A 25464-nucleotide genomic window follows, 5' to 3' on the forward strand; every position below is an offset into this window, starting at 1 on the left:
TGTTTGCGATGTTTTGATCTTAGAGTTTGAAAAATTGGAGAAAATGGCTGGGTAATCAAACTTTGTATTCATTCCTTACTTTGATGAGAAATAGCTAGTCAATTTTCGTGTCCCTAGCAAATAAAGATGAGTTTTTCTATAATTTATGTCGATGTAATCAATAGTATAATGAGTAATTGATTTTTTGTGGTGATAAAATTATGTTGGTATGTGCTTTTAGGCACAATCTGTTTGCTCACGCCTAACTAAGGTCACTCGAAAGCATATTGAATAATGAATTATTGGACCCATGCCTTCAGGCACAGGCAAGCCCTGAAATATTTTATGCTTGAAATGGTATGTGTGAGTTGAAATAACATTTGCTTTTTACAGGTTGCAATGGCCAACCTTGCAACGTCGAAAGCCATGTTGAGATAGAAGTGAAACCACCACAAACTTCTTTCATATCGAGTTGATTAGGTAGAAGTGAAACCACCTCAATATTCTTTCATCTTGATGTTTTTTTTTTCATTTCGATGTCGCTTTGTTTTATGGATAAAAAAGTTTTCCTATTTCAAACTTATAATGTGAACTTTGCAAAGACATTTGGATTTTTGGGATGTGATCAGTATTATAATTGAGTGGTTAATATAGGATAAGTTAAATTTTCTTCGCAAAGACCTTCAAGCACGGGCATTCCGTTAGCTAAGCTCATACCTAGCTAAGGTTACTTGAAATCATATTAACAAATTCATCTGAAGGCACGGGCAAACACTAGTATAGTACATAATACATAAGTCAGTCGGATCGGGTCAGATGGAAAAAAATCCCATGCATCCGACACCCGACTGACACAATTTTTCTCAGATCTATACCTGAATCCGACCGATACACCCGATTGGAATCGTCTGTTACCTCCGTTTTTTCGGTTGGGTTGGGTGGTTAGGCGGGTCGGGTACGTAGACAGCCCTACCTAACACCAATTTTGACACCCTTTTTTTTTACAGTCTCAACAAATAATCAGAGTTGTTCAATGTGTTTAAAACATATTTATAAGGGCTCCTGAAAAAAATACTCCCTCCGTCCCTAAATAAGTGTCCGGCGCGCAAAACTAGGCCTTACAAAAGAAGCATGTTTTTCATTAAAAAATTCAATTTTGTTTTTACAATCTAATAAAACTCATTTCTATCTAATGATTTGTGAAAAAAAATTAATTTTTTTAACGAAACAAATGCATTTTTTTGAAGCCTTAGGTTTGCGCATCGGACACTTATTTAGAGACGGAAGGAGTAACTCATTCGGATAATGGTAAGAACTTGATCAGTTCATTTAATTGATTCCTTTCAAATTTGACAGAATAAAATTGAATGAGCCAATCAAAGCCTTGCCAACATTAGAATGAGCTGATTTTTTACGGGAGCTCTTTCAAGCATGTTTTAAACACATGAAACGGCTTCGATCATTTGCTGGGACTCTAAAAACAAGAGGTGTCAAAATTGGTGTTACCAGATCCGCCTCTATACAAAAAACCATAGCTTGAACAAGAGGTGTCAAAAAAGTTATTTTACCTTTCCTAAAAAAAAAAATAAAAATAAATGGAGATTAGTGAAGAATTTAAAATTTTTCTAACCACATAATGCCTTCTTTGCTGTGGCTCCTCAAAAAGCTACCACTGCGTATCTTAACAAATAGTACTAATCTACAAACACAAAGGGTGGAAATAACTAGAGGACACGAGCATTCCCCACATTTATCATTACTAAACATGAAAAATTACATGTTGGTCCTCAAAACAACTGAAGAGAATAATTGGATGGTGAGCAAAAGAGCACATAAAAAAAAGACAATACACAAGGCCTCCATCCCACACCATGTATATTTCACTAACCTGGTAGCACTCATCCTAAAGAGCATGCCCCACACCATTAGCTTCTTTACTAAACACTTGAGAGCCATTCAAAAAGGCCATCACCAGCTTCAGTACTACAATGTTGTTCATAAACGAGCATACCCAAAAATATTGGTGAAAAAAAAAAAACAAAGAAAAGTGCAAAAGATGCGGCCAAAAACACTAACCAAAGCATTCGATGATATGGAAACGATTTCATCATAGCCCTTTTGGCTCGGTGAGACCTGAGAAGCAATATTTTCATCACTCATCACACTGCAGAAGAATTACCACTTGTAGTCTGTTTGGCCACATAAATTTGCTTCATCTTCGAAGAGGGGGGAAAACTCTTTTCGGCACCCAGAGACTGATTCCGCCCATGGAACCCCATTCTACGGTGCTGTGACCATTCACTCCCTGAACCGTTCTTCTGAGACACAACCCCACCTCCTCTCTGATAATTGTAACCTGTAGAATGATTCTTGAACGCATTTGCGTTGTGCCCACTATTGTTAACATTCGGAAGAGAGTCAGTTTGGCTGACTTCTGCAAAAGTGCTTCCAGAAGAGCTCTTTTTGATACCTCCACCACTGGTGGAGCTTGACGAGTCTAGTAACCCTCGTTCGTCAGGAAATTGGGCAGCTGCTGAATCAGGTGCCACTGGGAAACTCCGACTGCCATCGGATGGGGTAGAAGTTCGTGATTCGGAGAACCTGTTGGCAGTTAATGATTGGTGGGAATGGCTAAACTGGGAAGGCAGTAGCACACCTGCTTCCGGTTGCAGTAATGGGTGTGATAGAGGAACAGAGTGGAGGGATGGTGCAGGAACATGGGACCATCGTCCTTGGACTGACATTTCGGGGGCAGACTGAAGGAAAGTTTTGGCTCAATGTTAGTTATGTCGGATAAGAACTAGTAGGCAACATAAGTAAGCAATAAATCCTTTAGCACAAACAAGGACGATGATAACACAATGATAACCTCCGATGAAGCACAAACAAGGACGCGTGACATGAAAACGACACACTGGAACACAAATTTTCAATACATTAAGGACACGAAGCGCTGGAGCACATTAAAAAAATCTAATTTTTGTATGTTACAATGATATTACAAATGCTTCTAAAAAAAATGTAATTGAAAACAGAATAATAAGGCTTATGGGTAAACCATAAATTGCCTTCATTTGCGTATGTCATTCCAATATTTAAGACTTATTTACAAAAATGAGCCAATAAAAAATGCTTCATCAATAACATGTATCTTTATAGTCTATCCACCGTCATCTATAACACAGAAAGAAGACTTTCCTAAACTTAAACTAGAAACATCTCTCACATAAAGAGAAGACTTACCTAAGCCTTAACTAAAGCCTATTAGTATTTTGTTTGCATCTCCGACGAATTCCACGAATGCCTATGGACTATAGAGAGTTCCAAGCATGTTTTAACTGTTTACACGGTCCAAATTAAAACAACTTAAAAGCACAAGAAACTACTAATTGGAGTTTAAAAAATGCATTTGGACTTGGAGAGTGTCCATGGATTGCCGCAGTACAATAAGTATCTGCCAGTAAGTGACCTTCAATGAGCTCTCTGCTTCATATTTCAGAACTGATTTAATGCAAAGTCATCCCCAGTACACCTAAGTTTAGGTCTCTGCTTCCCGAATGCATATAGAGTGTTCCAAGCGTGTTTTAACTGTTTTCACGGTCCAAATTAAAACTTAAAAGCACAAGAAACTACTAATTGGAGTTTCAAACATGTGCTTGGCCTTCGAGAGTTTCCATGGATTGCTGCAGTACAATACGTATCTGCCTGACCTTCAATGAGGTGTCTCTGCTTCATAATTCATAACTGATTTTGATGCAAAGTCATCACCCATCACCTAAGTTTAGGTCTCATTCTGTACAGCATATAATACTGAAAGAAACCCAATCTGACATAAATCTTCACAATTAACATATCTACAAACAATTTCTGGACTTTATATCAATCCGCGGCACTGACACTTGACAGCAAATTAAAACAGTAGTGAATAGTCATTTCAAAACAGAACCACCTACTTCACATGTGAAACTTCCCATCAGAAAGTTTACCTGGAATGGAGACACGTCGAACATGGCAAAAGGAGATGCCATGGGCAGAAGGGGTGACCCTGGGGAAAGATGCTGGACAGCAGAAGGCATGTTGAGAGGACTTCTCTGAGCAGAAACCATGTTCATATTATTATTCATATCCCCCTCACCAGAACCCATTGCGGATGATGTTGGATTGTGCTTCCAATCAGGTTGCTTCCCAGAGGGTATGTATGTTGCACCCATGAAACTCAAACCAACCTGACCAAATTGTCCAACTGGAAAATGATTATAGACCACCATGTGCGGAGGGCATTGGACCCCTGGAATACCTCCAGGTGGACTAATGTAGGGACCAGTGAACCCTGCCGGAGGACCATAGAACGAGTCAACACCAGAATGGCATTGTTGCCAGCTACCAAGGGGCCCAGAAGCTGATGCAGTACTCTTTTGATTCTGTGACTGCGTCCCGGCAGAGTCATCGTGCGGGCCAAAAGCAAAGATAGGGCCACCCAACATTGGGTTCATCTCATAGAATGGAAAATGGGAAGGCGGGCCTCCAGGGAAATGAGAGAGCATCTGGCTTGAAGCATTCTGGGGGCTTGGTAAAGGAGGCCACAATGAGATTGAAGGAGTATCGACAGAGAGATCTGCCGGAAGTGCTACACTCAGAGACTCCTCAGCTCTTGATTGAGCTGCTAATTGCTGATCACCTGCCACGCCCGAAAGAGATTTGAAAAAGGTACCCCAAAAATGATTCTTCCCAATTAAATAAGTGGCAAAACAGATTTAGGAGATTGCTCAAGGATCAAAACTTTGCTTCCGTATGTTGTTTAGGTGTTAGCTAGGAAAAGAAATATTTTGGAAACATTTGAACATGCAGCCGGAAATGTCGAAAGGACGTTTGTAATGTATGGAAATGTCATCGCTGAATATTGCTATTAGGTGTTAGGTGTTAACTTCAACTTGTTTTGGTATGTTACGGTAATGTACGCAAACATCGTCATCTCAGAATACCACTATTGTTTCGTTTGTCTCCTATGACAGAAACGTTTCAGACATGGGACAGAAAAGAAAAGAAACGAAATTTGTTACTTGAGATTGCCCAAAAAAATCAATAAACAGAAACAAAATACCACCTCCGCCAATCCGATCAATATCTGCACCAGCGAAGCTTTTGGAATCTGAGACAGAAACTGAACAAGTACCCAGCCCATTACCAACAATCTCATCGCTGCTGATTGCTGCAACAGCAACAGCAGAAGCAGCTGCTTCAGCTTCAGCCTCACAATCTTCTAAATCCACACAAGACTTGTTCTGGCGCTTGTCCTTTTCAAAAAACAGAGTACAGTCATTCTCAGTTGTGGAAAGAGTTTGTGAGATTTTGATGTCAGACCGACTGGAACCGGGAGCCCCAATCCCGTGTGAAATAGTACAACCACCAGGGGGAAGGACTGTGGGAGATGTAACTGCACCTGAATAAGAAGGGACGAACCATAAGAAAAAGGGGAAATACAAATGTTGTGTTTTGAAAACTGTGGAAAGAAAGTGAAATAGAAAGTGTAATGTTGTTTCGTTTTGCACAAAAAAGAAACAATAGAAGAGGATAATTAGCTTCCATTGTTTGGTTTTAAAGAAAAGAAAGAAGATAGTCATTTAAACAAACAGAGAAAATCAAAAAGGAAGAAAGAAAAGGAACGTAAGTGACAATAGTCTTTTCTTTCAATATCTCCTTCATCCTACTAAAATCAGAAACCAAACAAGAAAAAAGAAGGAAAATTAACTTCTCTTCTCTTCCTTTATCTTTCTTTCCCTAGGTTCCAAACACATCCTAAAGAAAATAGTGGAGCTTGCTTGGATGTATACACTTTACCGAATTGAATTTTCTCTCCAGCTAGGAGGGAGTTGATTGGGTTTGCTGCGGAAGTAAATGATTTGTCCTTTGTCAAGATGGATGCCGATGGCATGATAGGTTCAGCATTTGACATAGTATGATCTCCAATTGATGCTGCATACGTGTCAAATCTACCAGGCTTCATAGCCTCGTCAAGTTGGGTCTGTGTTAAAGCCATAACCTATAATGTCGATAGAAGTTAGATATGGACACTTTGCATGCTGCTGAGCCAATTACAACATATAAATCTTCCCTCTTAGGTGGCGAACAGCACAAACAACACACAAACAGGTCAAAGACACAGTCATCTTAGCATATGAATTCAAATTAGAAACAAATAACCAAATACTCTACTTCCCCTTTCTTTTCTTTATTCTTGAACCCTCACTATATGGGAAACATGCAGGAAAAAGATACAGAAGCATCAGCTCTGGCACTGCATGTGTGTGTACGTCATATTCTTTAGACCTTATGTAATTTAAGTTAATGTGGAGCATTTATGTTTAATCTCAAGTCAATACGTTTCTGGTCAGTTTAAATCAGATATCCTTACGTTTGCAGCACTACATGGGTCCTATTCTTGGTCAAGCCATTACGTTGCATTGATCGGTCTTACAGGTCAAAATTTCCACATCTTGGGCCCTAACCTTGGTAGAAGTACGAGATGCTAACTGACCTACAAATAGCAATATTACAATTCACTTTACTGATTTTGCACTTTGATAATTAAAGAAGTAACAACTGATGCCAACCAACTTTGTTGAGCAATACCTAAAGAGTTCAAGTTGGAAATCCTAGAGTATTCTCCTCCTTTTTCTCTTTCTTCTTGGTTTTTCTCTAGCTTTAATCACCTGCTGTAGGATTTTCTTAATGTAATCACGGAAAGTGCTTATTTTCATTCCTTTTCATTCTCCTCCTTTTGTTACAGCACTCAACCCCTGCAATATATTACTATTTCAAATGAAGCTAAATTCCATACTCATCCAAACACTACAGTGCTTGCTTAACATTTTACAAACCCATCCATACAAGTTTTTCATATGCTCAGCAGCCGACATCATTGACCACTGGCAGCACTGTGTTTATCTAAGCTAGTGCAGTACAAGATCACTGGACAGAGACGAAAAGGCTAATAGCACCAGCCTAAGATACAAGAAGTAATGCAGCCGAAATCACAAACACAATGTTGCTCTATAGGCATCTGGACACACCGCGGCTCAAAACTTCAGGAAGATGCAACGTAGGGAACCAAAAATAGAAGCCCTCTATAATGAACACTAGCAGTACTGCTAGAACAACCGTACCATCGTAGAAGGAATAGTTAGCTATATGCCATAGGAAAAAAGTATCTGTTTCACATACCTGTTGATTAATCTGTACATTATCCCAAGAACCCATAGATGATTGAACATTATCAAGAATTTTGTTCTTGGTCTCAAATGTCAGGCTTGGCCCAAGGTTTTTCCCAGCACTAGTAATACCTGATGCAGAGCCTGTTTGAAGGGACCTGTAAAATCAACATATGTCAGAGATAGAAATTCAGCTGCTATGGGGAATATTAACTGCTATGAGTAGGTACATACTTGATATTATGTGGCCTTTTATCAGCCTGCATGTCAGAATTCAAAGCAACAGGGGTGCCAATTGGAGGCAATGGTTGGGACACAATAGTGGCAAATCCTGTGGATGCTTCCATGTTCAATAGGCCCCGCCCCGCTGATGCAACAAAATTTGAGTGAATATTATTTGGTGCTTCTCCACCCAACGACACAGAAATTTTACTTGAGCTCATTGAGCCCACAGCATTTTGTGCAGATCGAGGTTTGCGAGGAGCCTGGCACAAAAGATAAGTGTGTTTAAGAAGCATAAAATTAATTGCAAAACTAAAAACATATGCCAAAATAAGATACATACAAGTTGGAAAATGGATACCCAATGTTACCTTTGTGACACGAGACTTTGCCTTATTTTCTTTTTCCCTCTGCTCACGTCGATCATTCAGCATTTGCCTCTTTGACCTCACCTCAATGAAGTCATCCCCATCACTAGGAGCTTCTATTCCAGGTTGTTTAAAAACACGCACTATGCCACTCTGCAAGGGAGCATCGACATCCTCTTCTGAAGATATGTTCCTTTTCAGGTTTCCTTCTCCAGTGCCACGCGTGATGCTGTGAGTCCTGGTTGATGCTTCTTCTTTTTCCATTCTCCTATCAAGTCTGGCCTCAGAATCAGTCCCTTTAGAACCAACTGGATCTGAGGTTGAACCTTCAGGTTCAATTATATGCTTTAATGGTTTATTACTACTAACCACCAACCCTTTCTTAGACCCACTATTTCCGAAATTCCCTGTATTCCTCATTTCGATGCTTGACTTATCATCTTGTCCTGGTTTGCTAGAAGAAAGTAAACCTTGTGAATGCCTCCTATCAACATTTTCCCTAACTCGAAACTCAGTTCGTTGGGTGGGCCATCGAGGCCTCCTTTGAAAACCACGAGAACCCTCAGAAACCACAAAAGATGATCTAGGACCAGAATTTCTACCTGAGTAAGCATAATTTCTCCCCTTGTTACCGAATTGTGGACCTTCAGCCTTTGACCCTTTAGAATCTTGTTCACTTGGCAAGTGGCCTTCTGATACCGACCCGTTTGACGAAGGTATGAAACTTTTTAACACTGCATCTTGGTGTCCTTTATCTACACCAGGGAAACCTCGTTTTGGGATAACCTTGTTCTCACCTGGATTGGAAATCTCAGCTTGGTTCTTATGAATCGGACCATTGGTTTCTGTACGTTCCCGGTCCATTGAAACAGATTGGACCCCATCTTTGACCATATTATGGGTAGAATTCTCTTGACCGGGTTGAATAGGCAGGGGGGCTCCTAAGCTTTGATTCAAATTATAATGGGCCTGAACATTGGACGGAATAAAAGAGACTGATTGAGGAGCCACTGGCAAGATTCCCTGGGAAATAGAAGATGTGTACCTGAGCTGACCAAACTGGAAGAGTGGAGGCTGTGACGGGTGCATATGACCAAGGGAGGGACCCACAGGGGGGTGTAGGTGGAGAGGCATCTGTATGGAACCTATCTGAATAGCTGGAACTGGTGAAGGTATCAAAGAAGGCCCAGAAAACAACCCAAACTGAAGTTTAACAGGTAGATCAGACGAATGCAATGCCGTGTTAACAGAAGACGTCACTACATTCTGAGCACATACACCGGAAATATTAGAACCATGCAGACCATCCAACAGATCAGACACTGGTGGCAGACCAGAATCCTGGATTGCCTTTGCATTGTCTGGAATCCCATCAACGGGTGGTCGCTTCTGATCTACGTTACCGACAGAGACCTCTGGCAACCCAAATGCACTCTCTTCGTTCCTAGAGCTTCTTTCAAACTCATCACCAGGTGGTATTCCTACTTCAACCCCCTCGTCAAATCCCAAGACCAAGTTCTCCATCATACGAGATGAGCTTTTATCCTCTATACCCAAATCTTCAAATTCTTGAGTCAGGTCGACACGCTCGTCGTCTCCTTCGTGCACCTCATCTTCTTCCTCGTAGCCGTCTTCATCCTCGTCGTATTCCTCTTGCTCTTGAAACTCTTCATCGTTATCAAGAGCCCAATCTTCATCATCACCGCCAGAGATATACTCGTTCCCGCAGTTGTCATTTAGGACAACAGATTCATTCCCAGACAAAGGCATCTCTTTTCCTTCTGTAATAGCAGAAGCCTCCCCACATTCATCCAAATCGTCATGGGAGAGATGAGTAGGAGAACTAGGGGGACTAGAAACAGAGAGTGAGGATTGCGAGTCACATCTTGGAGTGGTTGAATTCTCCAAATTTTGCTCCTGAGTCAGAGTACTCTCCAGCTGGACAACAATGGTAGTTTCAGTTCTTGATCCATGACCATAGTGCATGTTGTTATCTACAAAAGCTGAGGGACCAGGACTCTCATTCTCTCCTCTGAAAGAAGTTTTGTACATAGATGCCAGTGATGGAGGCGGTAGGACACGTGGTTGTCTCATGGAATACCGTGACCTCCCATAAGAATAAAGTTCATCTCCTTCGGAATAAGGTGAACGCGGATAACCACGGGAACGGCCCTGGCCCTGGCCCTGTCCCCAACCCACATCACTATACTTTTCACCAGCATTGTCATGAAATTCAGGACCAATCTCTAAGTTTCTGCCAAAAGGGTCTCCTCCATCCCCAGAAGCACTCAACCTGTGACCTTTTGGAGGAGCGAAATCATCTGCATGAAATTCTTGCATCCCTCCTCTAGGATAAGCCCTAGAGGACAAATAGCTGCCACCTCCCCCATAGTATTCTTTCCTCACGCCTGCATTCCCACCATTATCCTGGTTTTGCATTAGGAATGATGATGAGTTGTTGCCATCCTCAAACACATCCCTTCTCCATGAGTTAGCAGCTTTTCCTCTGTCCAAAAAGCTAGAAGAACCTTCTCTATATGGTTTAGATCTAGGGCCCATTTCAAAAGGCCTGTTCAAACCAGATGAATCAGAAGACCCTGACGTAGTTATCCTTTCCACCATTCTCTCACTATCTTCCCAGTTATCAAAATCCAGGGCCTTGGAAACAGTGCTTTCATTTACAACCTTTGGTGCTTCAGTCTGCCTCATGGCAATTTTAGCCTCCAATTCCAAAAGCTTTTGCTTTGCAGCCTGTTTCCTCCTCTCTTCCTCCATAAGCATCCTCTGTTTCTCCTCTTCTCTGGCAATCTTCTGCTCGTCAGCTATTCGAATAGCTTCTACCCTCTCCTGTTCCGCCCTCCAAGCAGCTTCTCTGGCTTCTTCCTCAAGCCTCCTCCTTCGTTCTTCCTCTTCCCTAATCAGCCGCCGCCTCTCCTCCTCTTCTCTCCGCGCTTGCTCCATAGCCCTTTCCTGTTCTTCAATAATCCGCTGACGCTCCTGCTCTTGCATTTTCTGAACTCTCTCAAGTTCAGCCTCAAAAGATTCCCTAACAGGATCGTGGAAATCAGAATGTTTAACCACATCCTTTTTCCTTTTAATTACACCAACAATGCCTCCAGAAAAAGGATCGTGTTCGTCAAAGCTTGTAGTGCCAAAGTCTTTTGCAAAAGGCTCGTCTACATAATTCCTTTCACTCTTCAAAAAAGCATGCTTTTCCCGGCCAAAGTTGAGTTTTGGATCATTCATAGGAACCCTTTTACCACCAGAAGGAAATGAAGATTTTGAAGCTGCACCATCCTGGGGAACACCACCTCTGTATCTATTGGACTGTTCACTGACATATCGTTCTTGCGTACTGCGCTCAATCCCACGGCTGATAGATGATTCTGCCATGTTATTCCACTGATGTCTTCCTTCATTTCCATGCCCCATATCCCTCCTTCCAAATGCAGGCTCCCTATTTCCAGTGGGACTGTCACGGGAATTGTCCCCAAACTGTGGAGGTATGTACTTACTATTCTCCTTTGCTATTTCTCTATTAACAACCACCGGCCCCACAACATTACCATTTCTACCGATCGCAAGTTCTTGAGCATTTAATCCATCTTTGGGAAGAGTAGGAGGAGTTCTCCACGAGTTACCTTCCCTACTAGTTGTTCTTACATCCCTCCGGTAAGGGTCAACTTTAGGGATTTCAACTGAATGAACCTTCCCACTGTCATCCTCAAGCTTACCTCTCCTTTCAAATAGACTGTGAACCGGTTTGTGTGGTAAAACACTGTTCCTGGGCAATTCAAACTCTCTGTCCCAATAAGCTTCATTCTTGGAAAATCCATGATCTCTAACTCGGTCCGCAAACCCGCGACCTGTATCACGCTCATCATCTGCCCAATCAGATCTTGGATTCAGCATAACTAACGGAAGCGGGCCAGGAAAATACTCCTGCTTTCTGGCTTGCTGCTTTTCCATTTGTGAACTCCCCAATCCATGACTCTCACCACCACTCTCATTCGAACCATTGGCAGTTGTATCATGGAGAGATTGCCCGTGCGGGCGCATGTGAACTAGTGCATTGGAAGAACTGTTTGTCTGTTCAGCGGACGCCTCACCGGTAAAATGCTTTTGTTTGTGATGCAAACCATCCTTTTGTTTCTGCACTCCCCCAGATGAACTACTAGGTAAAGCTGCCTTTAGAGACGGAAAATCCTCACCCCTCAAAACTGAGGTTTTCTCAGCTAATGGAGCCGATACAGAATGTGGGACCACAACCGCTCCCAACCGAGCTGAAGGTGGCACATACCCAGTGCTCAATTTAGTCACAGAAGCAGTTTGATTAACAATACCATCCACCACTGCCTGAGTAACATTACCTTCCTTCTCTTGCAAAGCAACGGTGCCCGGCTTGGTCCAACCCAGACCTGACGAATTGGGCCTCGGACCGGTACCCGAACCGCCGCCCCCGCCCGCACTGCTGCCTGGGCCGGACGAATCAAACCTCTCATGCTCTTTCCTCAAGGATGGCAAGTTCAAGGGGGGTGGAACAGATAACTTCGGCCCAGGCTTCTGTGCAGGTCTAGGGCGCGATAGAACCACCATTCCACCGCCACCGCCACCTCCACCTCCACCTCCACCTCCACCTCCACTACCTCCTCCTCCTCCTCCTCCGCTGCCGGGCCGGGTGCGGCCAACCGCCTGTCCATAAGAACTATGGGAAACAGGACCGTAAGACTTGTTCAGATTCACAGACATAAACTTTGCCCCGACCCCACTGGGATTGGCCATCACGGAGCCCGAACCAAACCCTAGATTCAAAACCCCGCCAAAGCATCAAAACTCAAACCCTAGGTTTTCTATCCTCCTCTTTCAAAAATCCGCCACAAATTGACAGATCTCGCAGTGAGTGAATGATGAATACCTAATCAGCGAAAATATTGAAATCGATCATCGGTATGATTAATCAATCGGTGAAATAATCGAAAAACAGATTAAAATGAGTGATCTTTGGGTTGATTAGCAGATTACAGGTGGTGGTGATTCAGCTTCAGGAAAAGATGAAAACGGAGAAAGGGAAAGGGGGTGTAGGATAAGAAGCTTACCTGTTGATGGAGAGAGATAGGGGCGGCGGTGACTAACGTACGCCGCGTGTGGGGGAGGGAGATGAATACGAGGGAGGTGAGCGAAGCCCTGCTACTACTCTACGCCGCAGAGAGAGGGAGGGAGGGAGAGAGAGAGGGAGGAGAGAGAAACGGGGTTTAACTCGAGTCGAGAGATAGGTCTCTTCGTTTGTTCTCCCTTGACTTTAATCTAATTACGTATTTCACCCCCCTTAAACCGACCTTATGGACACTTCAAAATTTAAATAGCTACCTAAATAAATTCCTAAGTACCAAAAATATCTAGTATATAATAGGGAGGGTGGTTTATATTTTCAACCGTTAAATTGGTACATATTTTTTACCGTTGGATTGAAAATACAATTCTCACATTAAATCTCTTTCTATACATACATTCTTTTTGAAATTAAAAAGCCATGCTTTTACATAAATACATGCCTTTGATTAAGGAAAACAAAACGTTTCTGAAAATCTATATTAAGGAAGTTCTCTTTCTCCCTCTCTCTCTCTCTCTCTCTCAGAAGGAAACAAAATATTCCGGAAATTAGAGACCAATTTCCGAGTACTAACTTTCCGGAAATCTATAATTAAGGAAGTTCTCTCTCAAACTTTCCAAAAATTAGACAAATTTGGAAATAATGCTTATAGGCCACATTTTCGACTGAGATTGGTTCCCTTTGGAAATTAATGTTCCCACATTTACCAAATTGATTGTAGTAACTGATTTACGAGAATAATTTTGGTAATGATTTCCGAAATTGCCGAATTTTTTGTCATGATTGGAAGGACATTATTCAGTTATGGACTAGAAAGACTTGATTGTAATAAAATTGTCGTTGATTACAATCGAAAATGAAATTGCTATTGATTACAATCGAAAATGAAATTGTTGTTGATTATAATCGAAACCAGGATTACAATTCAAGTATTATCAATCTTGATTATTCAGTTATGTCAATCATCGACCCTGATTTTCGAAATTGCCATTGATTGGGTCGGTGCTATAATGGAAATACAAACCGGGTAAGGGAAATTTCTCTCTCTCTCTCTCCTTAAACATTTTCTTTCCAGTTCTCTTTACTCAACTCCCATTCTCCTCCCCCATCCCCCTCTCTCTCAACCTTAGTTACAACACAACCATACCACCGAAAATTACCGAACTCTGCTTCCGAGGCTATAAGAATTGAGGTGAGTGACTCATTTGTTTTAACTGAATATAGAAATTGTTTTCTTTAGGTTTACACCCAACCACGATGTTCTCTCTATCTCCTTTTTTAGAATTGAATAAATAGATTTGGGGTCCTTCTATGTTACCCAGTTTCTTTTGGTTCAATTTTTTCTCCATTTGAATTTCCTATCTAACATTTTTTTTATTCCTCCTACCATCCATATTTTTTGTTCAATGACAGGGTGGGTTTGAATCTATTCTTTATGGGGCGTCTTCACATGTAGAAATAAGACAAAAATGTTTGAATCTTTTTTTAAAACAACATAGAAGGAGGAACACAATTATGTAAATCTTTTTTTTTTACTAACGTAGTTACCCATGTTCGTTTTTTTTGTGTTCCGTTTGCAGGATAAATAATACGAATGAAATTAATATGCAAATTGACCCAGTTGAAGAGCAAAACATGCAAATTGACCCACCAAATGGTAAGACTTTTAAACTGTGTTTTTTACTCTACTAACAATACTGACTTTCTTTTGTTTATAAATATAGATGAAGGAAGCATTTGTTGGCATGAGAGTGCTCATGAAGAAGATAAAGAAAAAAATGGTATGCATTTATAGTAATATTGATTTGCAGTTGAGTTTGTTGTGTCCCGTTTACATGATAAATCGTGATAATTAAATGCTACCAGTGAGTGTAGTCGAGACGCTCATGCGTCTGTTGAAGATCAAAACATGGAAATTGACCCACCAATTGGTAAGACTTCTAATTACAAATACTAAATTTGCAAAACTTGACCGTAGTCTAAATTGTGCTTTTTAGTGCACTAACAATACAAAATTTCTTTTGTTTATATGTACAGACGAAGGAATAAGCCGCCTGCATGAGAGTGCTCACGAAGTAGATAAAGAAAAAATGTTATGCATTTAGTGTAATAATGATATGGAGTCGAGTTTAGTGTGTCTCGTTTACATGATAAAATGTGAGAATGATATTAATATGATTCCAGTGGCTGAAAGAGTCGAGATGCATGTGGATGCTCAAGTACCAATGGAAGAGCAAAATAGAGAAGCTGGTCCACTAAAGGGTGAGTGAATATATGTGTAAACCTTATAAACTGCGGTTTGCTAAGATAAACGAGTTTCTTATTTATAAAACATTGATGAAACAATAAATGTGCCACACATGTCTGAAATGGTTGGCTTGCATGACAATGCTCAAGAAGCAAATGAAGAGACAAATGTTGAATTTGACCTACATAATGGTATGCATGCAGTAGCTTTTATTTTTAAAAATCTTAAAATATACTTAGCCAGCCAAAATAATTAAAAGAAATTGTTTTGCACATAAGTGAAGTAGTCCAACAGCAAGGGGATGCAGAAAGCATAATTGAAGTGTCAAATGTACATGTGAACTACACAATTGGTAATCACTTCTAATTTGTGTTGGAGTTTGAGCTTAATATAGATATCAATCGATTTATCTTATATACTTTGTTAAATCTTTAATACTCATATAGGTGATATAATGGACGTTCCTTATCCTCATTTTACCGATTTATATCAAAATGGATATTTATGGAGAGTAAAAGCTCGATTGGTAAGGATAGTAGAAGTGATTAATCCGCTTCTACCTCCCATGATGCTCAGATTGATTTACTTATGAACAGGTAAACATTTTTTCAAACAAAATTAATGATTATTAAATATGATATTTGAATGTGTGTAATTTTTTTTTCCAATTATAGGGTCGTGCTATGGAAGCCATTGTATGGCCCGAAGAAGTAGCCTACTTTAGAGAACATCTTTATGAGGGTAGGGTTTACTTTTTAAAATCAGTGGAGATTATGGAAGCTTATGAAAAGTTTAAATTAGTCCCCGTACTGCTACAAGATGTCTTTCACCGATGACACAAGGGTAAAACACTATGCGTTCAAATGTGATAAAATCCCTCTTCATTGGGATTTCAGTATAAGATTACGAGACATTCACCATTTCACCAAGTATGAGCAATTGTTAGGTATGTTCCTAGATGTCGTCCACTAAATTTTGACTTCAATATATTATATAGATTTTTTTATATCTCTTTTTATATATTATGCAGATGTGGTTGGATTGATTGAACGTCACAGAATGTCGAATTGCTGGAAAACCAAATTATATGGTTAGAGATGTGGTGTTACTTGACCGAAGGTATGGTGACTTATTTGTCCATAACATATATTCATACGAAAATCCTATACATATCGACCGAAACGTAGGGAAATCGTTCCGACGGCCGCGCCGGGCCGTCTCTGGCCACCGGACGGCAGATCCGAACTGTCCAAAAATTCTATAAAAAAAAACGAGGGGCCCTACGCGGGAATCAACGGCATCCGATGTGTTTAGGGTGCTTAATCTAAACACCATTTTTTTCATGTATATATACAACGTATAGCAGTACTCATATTCATATGATTTGAAGTTAATCTTTGTTTTCTATTTCAAAATCAGTATGAAGTTTGTTCGGCTTTCTTTATGGAATGAAGTAGAAGCAAGAGAAGGGACGCGTATGCTTGATGATCTGAACAATAATAATATTTTATTTGCTACAGGGTTAAAGGTCGATGACTTTGACGGTAATACTACTTTCAACCTTTTTAAACATCTTTTTCCCAAAAAAACGTAATCTAATAATTTAAATATTTTATCTTCTAGGTCCGTCCGTACCTTACCACTTGCATGAAGAGCAAACTGTATGTAAACTACTCATTTCGTACTGACGGCATTCCTAAATGGTAAGTTGAGAAAAATGGAAAATTGTAATACCCCGACTTTTAAAAATACAAATAAGATGATAAAAAGGGTAAAAATAAATTAGTAAGCAGTTAACATTTAGCGAATTATTTACCGTTAGGATTTAGGAAATATATATGACTTGAAGCTTATTAAAATTTTCATTTCCTATGTATGTTTTTAGATATTGTCCCAAATGGCACATCGCGTCGTCAAATTTGAAGCACGAGTCGATCACGAGACGTAACGTTGTGAGGTTTAAGAAGAAGAATCCGGAGAAAGAATATTCTAGGTATCCCTAGATTTTATCCTAAGCATCAAAAGAATATTCTCGGTATTAAACCCTAGATTTTATTATTGTAAGAATATTCTCGACATCAAACCCTTAGATTTTTATTATTCTAGGAATATGCTTGGGCATAATTCTAGATATCCTAGATATTCCAAGGATATTCTTGGCACGAAAGAATATTCCCAAGATTATTCTAGTTAGGATAAGATTAAGGAAAAAATATGCTTGGTTTATACCCTAACCCAATTAGTATAAATAGCTAACCCCTCTTCCATATCAACACACACCTCACACGACACACACCACCACTAGCAAATAAATAGAAGGAAAAAGAGATGGAAAGAATCAAGAGAGAGAGAGAGAGAGAGAGAGAGAGAGAGAGAGAGAGAGAGAGAGGGAATTTCCAGGAGGGCTAGTACGATCCAATAGATCTTACGATTAATTTCGGAATCAAAGAGATGAGTTATGAATTATCCCTGTTACATGAATTTTTCGTAAAATTTATATTTTTGGCTTACAAAAGTATGGTTATTTAACATTTGAATTCTTTTGTAGTAAATATACCATGGAATTATGATGATTTGAACAGTATACAAAAAAGTATTACCGATACATCCGAACAATGTCCTTGAATCTAGGGGACGTTAAAGATACTAGTGGGAACGGCGTAATAAGGGCGGAATGGAAAGTGGCACAGCCGAGTGTCCGTTTGAATTGATCAATTCACTATATACGCGTTGGGGGTCGCTCCCTCAGTACCGGCGGTAATCGTTGGATGGTATATCGTATGTATGGTTTTATTTATGATATTGGTTACAGTTAAAGCCATGAAAAACTGAAGCTATGATTTTGGGTTACAGTTCAAGCCTTGAAAAACTGAAGTTATGTTCCTTGTGTTTATTTGATCATAAAAAGATTTCATGGTAGGTCATGTAACTTTGATAATTCATAATCTCACACAAGCAGTGACTTATGTTGTTGAAATCTTTCCTTTTTCAGGTAATCAGGATTAGAATGGCGGGCCGAGTAACAAAGTTATTAAGCTTATGTTATGGTTATGTAATGAATAAGAGAATAGTGTAGCCTATGTTGATCTTAGCGCAATGAATAAATAGTGATTGTTGGTTATTAGAAAAGGCTTCCATAAATGTTATGGTTATTTCTTTTTGAAAAAGAAAAAGAAAAGAGGGTCAATAGAAGCCTTTGGTGAGACGGACTCATTGGCCGGTTACGATATTCAAATCCACTAGATTTGGGTCATTACAAAAATTGTCTATAGATCGAGATGAATATTATTTATTCGTTGAATTGTTCTAAACAAATTACGTGTTAATCTAGGTTCAGCAATAACAAAGACACACAAAGGTTGGTAGCATGGAATCGCACATGTGGATTCTCAATTCCACAGGCGCTAATAATATCAAATGCTAAGAGAGTTCAAATAAAACAATTTGTGTCCATGCCCAATGTAAGATTTTTTTCATACTTGAAAAATGGTTAATATTTCTTCCCATTATATATTTACAGTTGAAATTTTTGAATTTTTTTCCATAGGTGCAACATTATCGCATACTTGGCCGCATTGAGAAAATATACGTACGAAGAACACCTATGGATTTATAAATGCAAGATGTGCTTTAGGAAAGTTGAAAATCAGTATGGTTGATTTGTCAGTAGTCAATGCGGAAAAGAAGATGTGGAAACAGCAACCATGTTTTTTTAAAATAACAGTATTTTAAATCAGTCATGCATTTTATAGGTTTTTTTTTTCCTAACAACTTATATCTATAATTTATTTGTAATACATTTTAGGTATAATGTAAAGATGGTTGCGAAAGACTCCACTGGCTCAAGTGCTCTTGGTGAAGGACACGAAGGCGGAATTTATCTTGTGATGTGTACCATCCGATTTGAAAAAGTTAATGTTAAAGGTAAATGTGAGATAAAAAATTAAAGTGATGTTCTATCTATAAAATATAGCAATACTTTATAATATAGATGTTTTGTTAGGAAAATGGAGTGCAGATAATCAAAGAGTATCTTTCTTAATTTTATGAACGCGCATATGTGTTTATTATTCCTGCTCCACAACCTATGTACCATGAACATTGTGCCTTTGTGATTACCTTCGTGTTAAAAGTTGATTGGTCAGAAAAATATTTGCACATTTCCAAATGTACTAAGTTGTCATTCTCCTTCCATTGTCACACCTAAATTCTACATAAATTGGTTTATAAATTGTGATAAATCTAATAATTCTCGATATTCTTTATGCAAGAATGTCGAGGCCTGGCAAAAAACCAATGAGATCATCGTGAAAATATCGTTGTTAAAGCATTGTGGAATGGTCCAATAACATTTTAGTCAATTTAACTTTATTGGATTTTTAGTACGCGTGTTGCGTGATTTATGAATTTTTAACAAATTTTATCTATGCTTTGCTTATTTTATTTTATATGAATTTACTTTGCTTCTATCCATTTTTTTATGAAACAATACTTTAAGTTGTGCAGATTGAGTAAAAAAAATTGAAACATAATTTTAAGATCAAGACATCAATCTATAACTTAAAATGGCCACTCTTTTACCGCTAATAAACATTCATCACAAGGACACCAAAATTATAATCAATATCACATTACTCAAACTACTGGTATTCAAAAACTGTACACCGTTCCTAATCTCCTCAAATTTTGTAAGTCGAAAAAAATTAAACATTGTATCATTATGTGAGTGTACTTCACGTCTACAAAAAATAAGTGACGACCAGGTAATTTGTTGAGATAAATATCATTATGTGGTGTTTTGGATGGTATTTTTTGATTTGATCAAGTTTTAAGCGTTTGAGTTTGTTCTATGTGCTTTAGTTGGTTCAATTTGTTCAATATTTATTTGCGTGAGCTGAATGTTCGAGCCGTGCCTTTAGGCACGAGCATGCGCTAGTGTATATATATGCCTATGAAATTTGTGGGTTTCAATTTATACTTGGCAGATATGAATTTTAATTATGAGTTTGCAGATATGAATTTGTGTGTTTCGGTTCTTCGACTTTCCCATTTATAGGTGTTTTGGCTCGCCTCACTGTAGAGTGGTTGTCGTTTCCCTGTGCACCTTGTTGGTTATTATACAAGTGCATACTATGACCTTCTTTGCTGCTTATCATAGGGCATTACTGTCATCTCCCTTATAGATTTAGTTCTCCCTACAAAAAAAAAAAAAACCCCTTTCTCATGACAGCTATTCATTTGGACTTTTGTTAGTGATCCTCCTGTCAAAGTAGCTTCTGTTCTAAGAGGACGGCTTCTTGATTGTGGATAAAAAAAAACCCAAAAAAAAACAGCTGCTTTGTGCTTATATATTGTCAAATGATAAGATGTGTTCTTTGAACCATTCATATGAGTTACTTATTCGTCTTGTGGCTCTATTTCATGTACGATAAGTGAGCCCAATGCACAAACGAAACACACACTATCATTTTCTGACAGACAACCTAAATCAGAAATTGAGCATAGCATGGTCAGCGGAAGTCACATTTATTGTGGGAAATAAAGCGAATATAATCTAAATCAAAGAACACGAACTTTTTTTGGTCTTGGAGGTCAGCTTTTTCTTTTTCAAAGTCCTTTTTTTCTTTTTGGAAGTTGTATCTAGGCGTAAGAAGAATGCTTGGTATAGATAACTAATAAAACTTTCACTTCTCAAAATGAATGCAATCCTTAGTCATAGTTGAGAATCTTAAGATACTTTTGGATGGAAAAGGTAAGTTAAATGGATATGTACTTAGTGAAAACTAGAACAAGGCACAAGTGCTAGCAACCATACTAGAATTAGTTCTATTCATTAGCACTTGTTCCATAACTCCTGTAGAACAGGGAAGAAAAAGACATAAAATAACTACCATATACTCGATTTGTTTGCAGTCTTCAACCCCATAGATTCCTCTTTCCTAATATTGAGGGTGTAAATTCTTGCCAATATGTAATAAGTACTTATCACCTTTCAGATTCGAGGTTCAATTCCACTTATTTGGGTGCAAATTGTTGGCTTAAGCTCTAACCACAACTTAATGTTATTGATCGTGACCAAACAATATGTATTATTTCATCTGAATTGTGGATCTTAACATTTGACTTGTGTAGTGATGAGCATCTAACTTTGTTTCTCTACCTCTAATCAAAGGTTGTGGAGAGCCATTATTGTGATATTACATAGAGATGTGGAGAGACCATAGTTGTTGACCTAACTGATAAGGTAAGGATTTTTTCATTTCCTTTCCAACACTAAAACACAATAAGCTGGGGCCTAGGTGGAGTTTCCACATGTTGTTGATGGTCTTATATGCAATCTGAGAAATTGAAATGACAGATAATAATGTCGTGCATTTCTCTACTCTATTTGCTATATACAAAAAAACTCTGTGATGCTTCTTTAGGAAACAGACATAAATGTAGCAACAATCTTCACAAGACTTTATAGCAGTTTTGACATTTCCTGCAAGGTTATGCTTAGCTGGCTGTGTGAATTTCGATTTGAAAACTATGCACATTGCTTAAAATTTTACGCGAAGTATATTTTGATTTGTATTATCCCATTTGCAAATACTTCATCTTTATGTTATCCTATTATTGTAGCATGGCGATGTGGGTGAACTGAGCAGCAGTAGCAGAAGCTTAAAACGTGAGGTGATTTATTTTTATGTGTTATATGAAATTTTGAACTAATGATGATTTTGTTGCACAAACATCTTAGATGAGAGAATATCCACATTAACTGGTGTTCCTCAGATACACTGAAACTACATATGAAAAGCTGCACAAATAGTATAGCTGAATATGATACATAAATTTATAGCTCGATATGATGTTATTAAAGTGCCAAATATCTGAATAGAAAGGATTAATCGTACGTGCAGAGCTTGTAAGGATGGATGCTAGGCCCTGCACTTTTGGTTATGATGAACTAAAGGCTGCAACAGAACATTTTAATCCTGCAAACAAACTTGGGGAGAGAGGTGTTGGACCTGTTTTTAAGGTAAGCATCATTCTAATAAAACAAAGGCTATCGTCAAACAACTTCATATTCCTTTTTGTGAAATAGCACTGTAGACACCCCAATTTGGACCTATTAACTATCCTTAATTTGTGCCCTCGAGGCTCCCCGATGATGAAATGGAATCAAAATGGGACTCGGCTAAAGCTTGGGCGATGCTTTTGGACTTTTGCAAACCAAAATCATTCCTTTTCCCAGCATCCTAAGAGTAAAATTGTCACACATTTCAGTATACAAAATTTCTTTGAATGAAACCAACTGGATTAAAAAGAGGACTTAACTAGCTTTCCAACGCTTCAAAAAACACCCAAAACCGAGTTCGGGAGTGTCCGTGGCGCCCTTCTGAAGTTGGGCAGACACTCTTGATTGCTCAAGACCACTCTTAAGCGCTCGGGACCTCACTCCTGAGCACTCGGGAGTACTGACAGGGCATTGGATGTTGAGCTTAATCTTTGGCCACGTTTTTTGCAAGTTTTCAAACCTGCAGTACACAACTGCATGTGTCAGATGCCTTCCTGAGCTAGCAAGAATATAAGCATGCCATGTTTCCCCCTCAAAATATTTTCTCTACATTTTTGGTTTGATTTTCAAACTTAATTCTAATTTTCACTCCCCTATAAATACCCCTACCTTTTCAAACTTAATCCTAATTCATCTCTCTCTAAAATACTTCAAAATTTCTTTCAAAAATCAAAGCAATTTAAAGGAAATCATTAGAAGATCCAAGAGCTTAACTATAATCAAGCTCTTATCTTCCTATGATTTTCAGTTCATTTCCAAGCTTTCAATTCAATCCAAGGAGCAAAGCCTAAGCTTGAAAAGGTATAAACACCTTCATAATCCACTGTTTTTCTACTTTTGAGGGGAATCAAGGGCCCATACCAGTTCCTCATACTGGTTGTGAGCTCGTTTGATTTTAGTTTGAGCAACAAAAGCAAAAGGAGCACAAAGAAATAAAATATTTTCTGGGCACTGTATTCACTCCCGAGCGCTCGGGATCACTCCTGAGCGCTCAGGAGTGCTGCTGTCACCAAAATATTGTTTTGTCACTAAATATTGCTTTTCCTGCATTTCAGTAAGTTCTAGATGTGCACTGGTTCTTCTAGATTCATTTTCCAGTAGCAAGGAGGCATGGTTTGGATGGCTAGAACTTGTTCCTAGCCATTTAAGCCCTCTACTGAGCATATTCATGTTTAAATAGTTTTTGTGTTCCTATTTAGAACATCATGTTATATCTATGCTAACAAGGTTTGCAGGGTGGCTCAATAGAGCTCCTGAGTGCTCAGGAGTGCAGTCCCGAGCGCTCGGGACTGGTTCCAGTGGCAATAGTTGATTTTCTGTCATTTTTCACTTTGTATAATTTCTCACTTTGTATAATTTCATTATCATATATTGTACAATTTCACAGGCATCCACTCTTTATTTGATATACCTGTGAATACTTGCTAGTTGCCTTAATGAAACAAAATATTTTCAATAAAATCCCACAAAGATTGAGTAAAGACCGATCTTGGATCGGGCGAGAAGGGTGCCGTAAAATCCTTCCTCTCTCGTAACATGGCTTCCGAACTCAAAACGATCTCTGGTTTTCAATTTCAAATCATCATTTTCAATCAAAGCGGTTTCTCGGGTGGCGGACCTCAAATCCGGGTGGCGACTCTTTCGATTTTTCAAAATCTGGGCGAGTAGCCTGGAATGAAGCTGTGTGGACAGCTATTTGAAAACTAATATATATGTGTGCTGTTGAGATGTTGGAAATTTGGTTTTGGTGCTGCTGGGACTAATTCAGAAGTTATGATGATGGGATCTACCAATTTGGAGCATTGCTCTACACTCCTTGCCTTGCTCTGCTATGTAATGGAATGAAGTTTAAGTCTGGTGCTGAGACTTTTTACTTGTTCACATATAGTCGGAAGGATACCCCTTATTTTTTGGCTGTTGCTTTGAGTTGTATTTTCTCTTCTCAACTTCTTGTTAGAAATTTGTGTGCTTAGTATGGCTACATGGTCTATCATATGGTTCATATGGGCTTTTTTCCCTTTTCTTTTTTTTTCTCCCTCCCTCAATGTACCCGTTACGCAACATAGCATCAGGGTTAGAGCATCCATCATAACCAAATCCAGCTAAGAAGCCCAAGCTCAACTGAAACCAAAACAGACTTCCATGGAAATGTTTTGCTGTCCAAGATTTCTCTTGACTGCTTTAGAGTCATTCATCTATGAGCATGTTTTGCTATCCAGGATTTCCCTTTTGAATACTTTAAAATCATCTATTTCGGACAACTACAAACTCTATAGCATATGTAAATGGCCCTCCTAAGTAGTTTTGAACTGCACCTGTGTCACTGTAGTATCTATCGATGCACTACTCGCTATGTAATCTGTAAAATAAAAAAAACTGATGCTACATACTTTAGAAATCCACGTAGTATGCTTTCCTAACTGTTTCCATGTTGTTTTCGCCATCCAAACTATGCAGTAAAAACCAACAATGTACTACCCAAAATCTAACTTGTTCCCTTCGACGGGTAGACATTCGTGCCTTGCATGAAAGTGGATCTAGTTTATGCAAAACGAACAAAGGTATTGAAAATATGTATAAGTTGTTCTCAATATAAATTTGAGCAAAGTTGTATAGCTAACATAGTAGATTAAGCGTACGTATTGTGGAGGGAAAAAAAATATAAACAAAACTAGAGGTACACATTTTTATGAGATGGTTGATAGTTTATGATAATTTAATTTCTCCAATCATAAGGTTCAATTTTGCCAATCCATTTCAAAGAAACCCTTCTCTTCAATATTTATTTTTCTGGATACTTTACACTACAAGCATGAATTTTCATTCTCATCCTCTATCTGCATAACACAACTTCTATTGGATACAAGAGATGATACTTGCGAAGTCCCAAAAAAAGTACGTGACACACCTCCTCTTTAATCCATTATTATAACTCACTAAAATAACTCTGCTCAAAAGACAACCAGAAAACTAATAGTATACAAAGAAAACAGCGGCGCTAATGAAAGTAAATATACGTATTATATACATATGTGGCACTTGTTCATAGATAAAAGTCAAAATAATACTTGATGTATTTCTACTATTTGTTTCAATTGTTCTCAGAGTATCTCCAACCTACTCATCAATTTATTTTACCAAATATAGATTTTGTTGGCCTATGTGGCATTTTGAAGACTTATTTTTGTAGTTTATAAATTTGTGATTCCAATCCACTCATTAAATTTGGGTTTTTACTATTATTTAATTTTTATATGTGTAAAATC

At 38.7% G+C, this 25464-nt stretch overlaps 1 protein-coding gene and 1 long non-coding RNA gene across 5 annotated transcripts; one reads left to right on the forward strand and one right to left on the reverse strand.

The window, feature by feature from the left end:
* Window positions 1–1688: 1688 nt before the first annotated feature.
* LOC131336560 (uncharacterized) lies at window positions 1689–13057 on the reverse strand. Of its 4 annotated transcripts, none has more exons than XM_058372442.1 (9): window positions 12874–13032; window positions 12424–12692; window positions 7781–12390; window positions 7422–7672; window positions 7201–7345; window positions 5818–6019; window positions 5084–5419; window positions 3966–4657; window positions 1689–2735 (listed from the first exon to the last, which is right to left on the reverse strand). In XM_058372442.1, exons 2-9 carry the CDS (start codon window positions 12557–12559, stop codon window positions 2139–2141), a joined length of 6969 nt encoding a protein of 2322 aa, XP_058228425.1. In that variant the 5' UTR covers window positions 12560–12692; window positions 12874–13032; the 3' UTR covers window positions 1689–2138. The 4 variants fall into 4 exon arrangements, with proteins under 4 accessions (XP_058228425.1, XP_058228424.1, XP_058228423.1 ...); XM_058372441.1 differs by having other exon boundaries at window positions 12421–12692; window positions 12874–13031; XM_058372440.1 differs by having other exon boundaries at window positions 5084–5413; window positions 7781–12692; window positions 12874–13057.
* A 3697-nt stretch (window positions 13058–16754) lies between these two features.
* Window positions 16755–18828, forward strand: LOC131336561 (uncharacterized). Its single transcript, XR_009202870.1, has 3 exons — window positions 16755–16838; window positions 18467–18596; window positions 18683–18828. It is a non-coding gene; the product is annotated as an uncharacterized LOC131336561 (long non-coding RNA).
* Window positions 18829–25464: the final 6636 nt, after the last annotated feature.

Source organism: Rhododendron vialii, chromosome 8a (assembly GCF_030253575.1).
Source record: "Rhododendron vialii isolate Sample 1 chromosome 8a, ASM3025357v1".
Classification (NCBI taxonomy): Eukaryota; Viridiplantae; Streptophyta; class Magnoliopsida; order Ericales; family Ericaceae; genus Rhododendron; species Rhododendron vialii.

What these genes read in the sequence shown, in the direction of transcription:
- LOC131336560 (XM_058372438.1), bottom strand. Translation starts at nt 12,559, where the DNA reads ATGGCCAATCCCAGTGGGGTCGGGGCAAAGTTTATGTCTGTGAATCTG. An exon ending in CAAAGTCTCGTGTCACAAAG is followed by an intron (nt 7,673 to 7,780) that starts GTAACATTGGGT and finishes CTTTTGTGCCAG; the next exon opens with GCTCCTCGCAAACCTCGATC. An exon ending in TCGACGTGTCTCCATTCCAG is followed by an intron (nt 2,736 to 3,965) that starts GTAAACTTTCTG and finishes ACTTTCCTTCAG; the next exon opens with TCTGCCCCCGAAATGTCAGT.